This window comes from Talpa europaea (assembly GCF_964194135.1).
Source record: "Talpa europaea genome assembly, chromosome: 16".
Classification (NCBI taxonomy): Eukaryota; Metazoa; Chordata; class Mammalia; order Eulipotyphla; family Talpidae; genus Talpa; species Talpa europaea.
Genome location: NC_140084.1, coordinates 41,696,005 through 41,704,901, shown reverse-complemented (window position 1 = coordinate 41,704,901; position 8,897 = coordinate 41,696,005). Strand labels below are relative to the sequence as shown.

The 8,897-nt window shown below is 53.3% G+C and overlaps 1 protein-coding gene across 2 annotated transcripts; it reads left to right on the top strand.

Moving 5' to 3' along the window:
- The first annotated feature begins 4,987 nt into the window (after positions 1-4,987).
- Positions 4,988-7,362, top strand: RPS16 (ribosomal protein S16). 2 transcript variants are annotated; one of them, XM_084257374.1, is made up of 5 exons: positions 4,988-5,087; positions 5,215-5,265; positions 6,782-6,878; positions 6,979-7,026; positions 7,156-7,362. In XM_084257374.1, exons 1-5 carry the CDS (start codon positions 5,040-5,042, stop codon positions 7,299-7,301), a joined length of 390 nt encoding a protein of 129 aa, XP_084113500.1. In that variant the 5' UTR covers positions 4,988-5,039; the 3' UTR covers positions 7,302-7,362. The 2 variants fall into 2 exon arrangements, with proteins under 2 accessions (XP_084113500.1, XP_084113499.1); XM_084257373.1 differs by having other exon boundaries at positions 5,215-5,316.
- Positions 7,363-8,897: the final 1,535 nt, after the last annotated feature.

Here is an 8,897-nt window from a genome sequence, read left to right as displayed (position 1 = left end):
TGGGAGAGGAACAAGCAGATGGACCGAAAACACTGCCGAAGGTAGCAGCCGCCAGCCAGGAGAGGTCTGCGGCGCCATGTGGGCGCCTCCCTGGCCGGCTAGAAAAGGAACTGGTGCTGCAGAGGCTGTGGACAGCTCCACAGTGCTGCGCTCAACCTGCTGGGCCACCCGGGTGGTCCTGGTTTTGTTTTTTAAATATTTATTTATTTATGCATACAAGAAGTGGGATACAGGCCAGCGGTGTGGGGGTGGTAGTGAGAGGATTCATCAGAGACAGAGTGGGGAGCAGAACAGGTGGATCCACTGAAATACACTGCCAAGGGGAGCAGCAGGAGACTCAGGAGAGGTCTGCTGTGCCATGTGGGTAGCTCCCTGGCCAGGGATCGAACTTGTGCTGCAGTGGCTGAGGACAGCTCCATACTGCAGCGTCTTAACCTCTTGTACCACCAGGGAGGCCCCTCCTTAAGTTAGTTTAAATTGAATATATGTGTTAGTAATTATTTGTCAGAGAATTGGCAGAAAGACCAGGAATGAGGGAGAGAGAAAACCGGAAGGGAAAGAAACCGGAAGCCTTTAGAACACGCTGCTGAAATTTCTCATATAAACATTGAGACCGAGATTTAAGTTACGGAAATTTAATATACACCAGAACAGTACACGCAGGGCATGTGGGTTAGGATAGCAGCAGAGTCACAAGACAGATACAAGGGAGTAAACATGCCACAGAAGCATCTCTGCATTAACACACGCTCCCTAGTCCAACAATCCCAAATTAAACCCAAGACAGAGTGGGTGGAGCTGGACGCAATGGAAATAAGCTTCCCTTTCTACAAATCTGGTTCCTTTGAACCAGCAACCCTTTCAAACGCAGTTCCACATTACAAGGTCTATTGGTATTGTTGCAGAAATGCATCACTCCAGGGAAGTGCAGGAACAGTCGTTTTTCTCTGCATACAAGTTCTTCCTATTCTATCAGTTGTCCTCAACTGAAAGCCACCCAGTGTCCACCACGAGGAACACAGACAACGGGCTGTGGTACATCCACGCAACAGAATAGAACCAAGTACGGATGCCTGTACATGACTGAATGTCAAAAACATCATGCTGAGTGAGAAAAGCCAGACGCTTGGATATATGCAGTCAGATTCCATTCATATGAAACTTCAGGAAGTAAAGCTAATCTAAGCAGACAGGAAGCACATTAGTGGGTGTCCAGGGCTGGAGGTGGACATTGGGAAGGGGTATAAAGACATGCTTTGGGTTGATGGAGGTGTGGTGGTGTATTAGAATGGCATTGAAATATACACTTAAAATGGGCACCTTCTCCTGCATGTAATTTATACCTCAATAAAGATGATTTGAAAAAAAAAAAATGTTCAGGAGCCACCAGAGACCAATTATCAGATTCCCTGGGGTAGGGCCTGACCATCAGGATAACCTGAAAGTTCTTGAGGTGCAAAATATTCGCAGCCGGGGAGGTGAGCTATAAGGCTCTCCCCATCCTCAAGGGGTGGGGTGGTTAGAGGCCACCCATTTGATGCTCTGCCCCTTCCTGGAAGAGGAGAGGAGAGGCAGGATAGTCGGGCAGCACTTAATGACAGGGCTTTGTTCTGAGAAACGTGTCGGTAGGCGATTTCGTCATTGCGTGAACATCAAAAAGTGTAATTGCACAAACCTGGGTGGTACTGCCTACCGCACACCTGGCTCGATGGTATAATCTAGTGGGACCACCATGGTTCAGTCTGTGGTGCACTAAACCCTCGTTGAACAACATATAACCGAGAGAGGAAGAATAAGGGGGAGGGGAGCAAGATCCCCACCCACCCCCTTGACCTCGGCCCCTGCACGTCAGGATTCAGATCTCACCTTATTTTCCTGCTTCTCCCCTCTGCCCCCTGGCTCCTGAGGCTCCAGGTGGGGTCCTCTGGCCTAGAAGAGGAAGCCTTGGGGTTTAGAGCTGGGGCTAGAGCCCTAGTCTCTTTTCTCTCTCTCCACCCAGCCTCTTGGGGAATACAAGGGAGCCTGCATTGTCTCACATTCATACTGGGGACAAGTGCTGAGCACAAGCCCCCTGTAATAATTCTAAGAGTTTGGCCAGAAAGTGGGCAACAGGTCTCTGGGGATGTCCTTCGCAGGGTGGACAGGGGCCCTGGGCAGCAACCCACAGCCGGGACCTCAGGGCATCCAGTAGGCGCTGTAGCCGGAAGACAGCAGTCCCCACGGTTGGGCCCTCCTCGAACCCAATCACAGACAGCTCCAGTCGGAAACAGCCTAGAGTCTCAGCAGGACACACCTGTGGGGACAGAGTGACCTGGTGTCTCTGGCCCAGGGCCTGATCCTAAGTCCCCACCTGCAAGGGTTTGGACTTGTAGCCTGGGACTAGCCCCTTCACTTCTGAGCCTCAGTTTCTCATCTGTTAAATGGATCTCTGATGGATTCCTCCCGGCTGATAGTCACCCATAATGTATCTGTTTTAGTTGGTTCCTCAACGGCTTCTAAATGCGGATTGTGCTAGAACAAGATACTCTAATGCCATCTGCTGGACAAATACATTAAGGATGTGAAAAGAATCCTTGCGAAGGCATGATCCCAGGTCCCACCTTCCCATCCATACTGGGTGGGCCAGTCTGCCTCAAAGGAGCAGTGTGAAGAGTAAATAAAGTAACAGACCAGTGCGCAATGTTTACCATATGTAAGCAGTAGCTGCATCATTTGTTGCTACTATGTGCCTGGCGCCTAAGTGTCTCCAGGCTGCCAGCTGGGTCAGGGCTGGACATTCAGACCCCAGCTCCCCGCTACTGAATGAATACTCTCTAAACTTCCCATTCACTAGGGAGCTAAGGAAATACTCACCGATAGGTCATCTGGAGTGTAGAGAGTGCCATCATTTTTGTTTCCCTAGGTTTTGGGGATAGAGAAGAAAATTAGATCTTTGAGAGAGAGAGCCTTGACCTTTCCTCCAACAAGGCCCCCCCCAACCCCAGCACTACCCCCTCACTTAGCCAGCCTCAGCCTGCAGGCTTCCCCTCTTCCCTCCTCACCAGCATCTTCATGATAGCAATGAGGAAGTAGAAAGGCTCCTTCCGGCACATGGGTAGTCCTAGGCTCCCCAGGGGCCACACCAGCAGGAGGATGGTCCAGAGAGCCCACATGGGCCCCCTGTCCACCCCCAGGTATTCTCTGAACCCAGCCTGGAATCCTGGAAGATAGAGGTACGGAGAGAGGGAGCAAGTTGGAAGGCTGGAGTGGGTGAGGGGAACTGTCTCCTGTCCAGCTCCACTCAACCCAAAATGTACTCCAAGAGGAAGATGGCCACCCAGGGGAAAGGATGGCCTAGGTCAGAGGAACCCTATCACCAACCCATCCTCCCCACAAGGGAGATGCAGGACTGAGCAGGTGTATGAGGACTACCCCCAAGACTGCAGAGTAGAGCGCATGAGATTTTCTGTGTTGTGTTATGTTTCTTGCTGGAAGATACCTGTGTGGGGCCTCATCTGTGTCTGCAGGTGCCTGCTTGGGGGTCTTCTAGTTCTGTCTCAAGCATCTTGGTCTTCGTGCCTGCCTGCTCCTGTCTTTCTCTGAGAGCTGACCTCTCTGTGGCTTTTGTTTCCTGAGTCCATCTCTGACTGACCTGGTGTCTCTTATTTCTCCTCTTCTCTGTTGGTCCATTGTTTGTATTTCTTCTCCATCTGTGCCTGTCTCTCTCTTGCTGGGTCCCACCTGATCAGCCTCTGCTCCTTCCCTCCCCCTTTGTCCCTTCCCTTTGGAAGCTGGACTCTGGGCAGAGGAACCTCCCTCTGGCCCCAGACTCACCCACCAATCTCCACTTGGCCTCCACCCTCCAGCCACCACACCCCTTTGAACCTTTGACCTCAGACCCAGTGCTGTCAGAGAAACTGAGGCAACTGTAGCCTTTGCAGCCCAGAGAGAGCAGCTTCTGGCTAGAAGGGCGCATAATGAAGGGTTAGAGGGGAACCAGGGGGCACCCCCGCTCTAAGATTCCTCAGTTGCAGGCTTGGGGGGCTTTGAGATAGGGTGGAGCCTAGAAAGGATGATTTGAGGTATTCTGGAGAGAGGGGATTCTAGGTAGGGACCCTGAAGGCGGGATTCTGAAGAGGGAGTCTCTAAGGAGTGTGGGATTCTTCTGCGGAGTGTGGGATTCCAGAAGCAAATTCCAGAGGAGGCAGGTACTGAGAGGAGGAGGCTCTGAAGGGAAATTTTTGGGAAAGAAAGATTTTGAAGGGGACGCTGAAAGGTACATTTTCGTGAAAGGGGATTCTAGCGAGATGGATCTGGGACTGGTGGATTAGGGAGAGGGAAGTTCCGAAGGAGGGGACGTCCAGGGAGTAGTGGGTAAGAGGAGAGGAAAATCCTGGGGCCCATGATTCAGAGGGTAGGGGATGGGCCCTAGGGTGGAAGAGACCGAGGGGAAGAGGGCCTCTGGGTGGTCTCAGAAGAGGGGTGTGGGGGGTGGCCCTCTAAGAGGAGGATTATTGAAAGGAGATTCTAAAAGGAAGAAAATTCTGCTGGGAAGTAGACTCTGGGGGAGAGAACTTTTACAGCGGCGAGTTCCCGGGAGGAGGATTCTGAGCCCTGAATCTGGGGATCCGGCCTCATTTCTCTTGGGGGTTCCCGACGGAAGATTCTGGTGGAGGGTTCTGGGGGGAGGGAGCCTAGCGCGGAGGAAGGGGGTAAGAGGAGCCCCTTTTGAGAGAGTAAGACCCCATTTTACAGTGTGGGGGGGAGGAGGAGATCACTAAAGACCAGAATGCAAATAAAACCCGCGGTGACCAACGATGGCCGAGGATGCGACGAGGGCGGCTCTCCCCTCCGTCAGCGCCGCAGACACCCAGGCCCCGCCCCCTCGGCCAGGGAAGTCCCGCCCCCTGACTACCGCGAGAGCCGTAAAGCGCCGTGGGGGCGCGACGCAGGGCTCAGGGCGCCTGCGCAGCCCCTGGAAAACGGCCGCGGTGGCCCCGCGCTTTCCTTTTCCGGTGGCGGCGCCGCGCGGTGAGGAGCTCGCGTCAGGGTCCGCAGCCATGCCGTCCAAGGGCCCCCTGCAGTCCGTGCAGGTCTTCGGACGCAAGGTGAGCTGGGCGCCCGCGGGGAGGGCCCGCGAGAGGCCGGGGTCTGGGAGAGGCCGATGGGCAGGAATCGGGGCGATCTGGGAACCGGCCCTCACGTGGCCCCGCTGTCCCCCCTTGGCTTCCGCAGAAGACGGCCACCGCCGTGGCGCACTGCAAACGGGGCAACGGCCTCATCAAGGTGAACGGGCGGCCCTTGGAGATGATCGAGCCGCGCACGCTGCAGTACAAGGTGCTGGGACTGGGGACGGGCGTCTGGGTTGAGGGGAAAGTTCCAGAAGCGAGCGTGGAATTCGGGGCGCTCCTGGATTCCGTGAATTTGGAAGCTGAGCAGTTTGATATCAACAATGTGTTGTTTAGAAGCCGAGCTGGGGGCTGAAGAATTGGGCATTTGGAGAAAGAGCTGGGTTTGGGGGGGTTTAGGAAGATGCTGGAAAAAACCGCCAGGCGGAAGATGGGAAATGTGGATGTTTTGAAAACTGGGATATTGGAAAACGGAGCAGCTGGGGACCGGATGGCAAGGGGATTTTTAGATGTTAACGCGGCCTGAGTTTTTGCAGTAAGCTAAGGGTTCGGGTGTCATGCTAAGCTTTACTTTCTATCCTCACTCTGGAGCCTCTGTGACTGCAGGGAGCAGTGTTTTGTTACCCAGTACGTTTTGCCAAAGATGTCAGGGTCTCGGTGAGGATTGCAGACGCCCAGTGTGTATTAAAAATGTAGCAACAGAAATATCTGTTATCTTTGGCTGTGAGAGGGGCTTCCCTTCAGTTCTTTGACTCAGAATGGGAAGGCAAGTAGCTTCATTTCTTTGCATTGGGCTGTTCATCTGTAAAAAGGGGATAGTTTCTACTTTAAAAGCTGCCATGAAGATGTTACATTCTCCGTGTAAGCTTTTGGGGCCAGAATGAGAATGCATTTCTTTATTTTTAAAATCTGTTTAAAAGTGAAGAGTAAAGCCATCTCCACCACAGGAGTGGTTCACATTAACCTAGTGTTAGTGTCCGAGATCTCTTTGGGTAGCAGATCGTGGGTATTGCAGTGTCCTGTTAGTGGCCGTTGGTTTATTTGAAGGTGTCGTGTGTGCAGCCTATGTTAAGTGCTGGGGACAGTGCTCAGCACTGTTCTCAGACTCTTGTAGTCCCTGGACCCAATACCGAGTACTCCAGAGGCAGGCTGGGATGGCCTTTTGGGTGGAAAAAGGCTGAGTGGAAGGGTCAGGGCAGGCTTCTGGGAAGAGATCTGTGAGCTGGGAATTCAAGTAGTTTTTAAAAGTGTCCAGGTAGAGGAAGCACATACAAAACAATCTCACGTTGGCCAGGGGACAGCCTGGCATCAGTTGTTGTTACCTTTTCTGAAATTGATGTGAAGGCCCAGAGGGGAGGTGGACAGCCCAAGAAATGCACCTGAGGTAGCCTGAGTGGCTTCTCACTGAGGCACAAGGGGCCAGCAGTCTGAGAAACAGTCTTAAGAGATGGGAATCTGAGGCCCAGGGAGGGGCACCCACCGGACAAGTCCTCTGCCCATGCATCTTCCCAGCCCCTCCTGTGTAGAGGGAGGGGCCTGCATGATTGCCCAACCCTTTCCCACTTGGGCTTAGAGGCCGGTGGTGGCTGCGGGCCCCTTGGGAGCAAGGGAACACTGCTCAGACTTAACTGATGGTGTGATCTAAAGTCCTGCTGTCACCCTTGTTCCTCTAGCTGCTGGAGCCCGTTCTGCTTCTGGGCAAGGAGCGATTTGCTGGCGTGGATATCCGTGTCCGTGTGAAGGGTGGTGGTCATGTGGCCCAGATTTACGGTGAGTTGCTGGGCACATGGGTATAGGTAGCTGAGAGCGTGTCCCTGGCTTGGGGCCTTCATGATGTTAATCGGCCCTTTGTGTGCCTCTGTCTTCACAGCCATCCGCCAGTCTATCTCCAAAGCCCTGGTAGCCTATTACCAGAAATGTGAGTCAGTGGTTCCTCCCTGGGGGCAGGGGAGTGGGCGACCATGGGACCCGCTGTGGCACTGAGCCCCAGAGAATAGAAGGGTACTTCTGCCATGGTTTTCTAAACCTCCTCATCTCTCATCCCCAGATGTAGATGAGGCCTCTAAGAAGGAGATCAAAGATATCCTCATCCAGTATGACCGGACCCTGCTGGTGGCTGATCCCCGTCGCTGTGAATCCAAGAAGTTCGGAGGCCCTGGAGCCCGTGCTCGCTACCAGAAATCCTACCGATAAACCCATTGTGAGGCTTGGGGTTCATCTTTATAATAAACAATGGTTGTTGGATTTTAAGGTTTCAAGGACTGCTGTGGTCTGTGGGAGTGGAGTATCTGACTAAGGAGAACATGGGTAGTGCCCCCCTGCTCCCATTCTGAATTGCCCTTTCCAGAAGCTGCTGCTGCTCTGGGGTTAGTGTGGGTGGGTGGGGCAAACAGGCCTGCTCTCGATGTCCTGCCCCTTTCATGGTAGTCCCGTCACGGTTAGGGTAGGCGGGGCCATGTGGCATGGCCTGGCCTGAGTTTGTCTGCCCATCCCTTTGCTACTGTTCCGATGACATCTGGAACACAGTAAGTGAAGAGAAACAGCTTGGGTGGGCTTCGAGGATGACTAAGGGCTCGGCCTGATCAGGACATTATTTTTTTTAAAGATTTATGTATTCAAGAACTGGGGTATAGGGCAAAGGTGAGAGAATTCACAAGAGACAGAGTGGGGAGCAGAACAGCAGAATGACTGAAATACACTGCTGAGGGGAGCAGCGGGCAAGACAGTAGAGGTCTGCCGTGCCATATGGGTAGCTAGCTCCCTTGCGGGGGATCCAACTCAGGCTACAGTGGCTGGCGACAGCTTGATGGCTGAGACTTAACCTCCCCTGCACCACCAGGGAGGCCCCTGATCAGGCAAGTTTTTTACTGTCGATCTGTAATGGCAGTGATTGAGGTGGGGGGCCTGTATATGGGGGTAGGAGTTCCCTTGACTGTCTTCATTCTTCAAGATGGCAACTGCCTCCCGGGGAATGACCCTCCTTACGGTGGGTGCCAGCGCTGCAGGACATGCAACGTGGGTCAACATATCAGCTCATCTGTTGTGCCTGCTCGCTAAGGCGAACGCACAGTGCACTCTCGCTACGCTGGACTGCGCAGGTGGTGAATGTTTCCACCAGCAAGAATGCTGGTGGGATGCCGGTGTGCAGAGGCAGTGCCTAGGAGTCCTGTGTTGCCTGTGGATTAAGTTGGCTTTGGTTGTCCTCTGTGTGGGAAGCTGGTGCACTTTATTGCTGGGAGAGGCATCTGCCTCCGTACCAGGCTTTGCAGCTGCAGCCGACCTGGGTATCTCAACTGTCTGCCCCCAGGTGGGGTCCCACACCTAACCCAATGTGGGGGTTCAGGAGAAGACTATACATATGGGCATCAACTGAAACCTTCTCAATTCACTTTATAAAAGGAACTTGGAATTGCACCTCTCTGGTGGTGCAGGGGTTACGTCTCTGCTATGAAGCTGACACCAGTCACTGCTGGGCATGAGTTAGATCCCCAACCCCTGGCCAGCGAGCTGACCCACATGGCACAGCAGACCTTTCCTGACTCACCCGCTGCTCCCCTCAGCAGTGGACTTCAGTAGATCTGCCTGTTCTGTTCCCCACTCTGTCTCTGGTGAATCCTCTCACCCCCACACCTCTGGCTACACCCTAGTTCTTATATGTATAAATAAAAATAAATCTTAAAAAAAAAACCAACTTGGAATTGACCCTCCACTCTACATAGCTCTGCACTAGCCAGTTCTGTGGCCACACGAGGCCCCTGAGCTGGGCTGCAGAGGCAGGGACACTGGCAT

Excerpts from the sequence above, each read along its gene's own strand:
- RPS16 (XM_084257373.1), top strand. The coding sequence starts at position 5,040 with ATGCCGTCCAAGGGCCCCCTGCAGTCCGTGCAGGTCTTCGGACGCAAG. Across the intron at positions 5,317-6,781 it reads CGCGCACGCTGCAGTACAAG|CTGCTGGAGCCCGTTCTGCT; the intron begins GTGCTGGGACTG and ends TTGTTCCTCTAG. Across the intron at positions 7,027-7,155 it reads GGTAGCCTATTACCAGAAAT|ATGTAGATGAGGCCTCTAAG; the intron begins GTGAGTCAGTGG and ends TCTCATCCCCAG.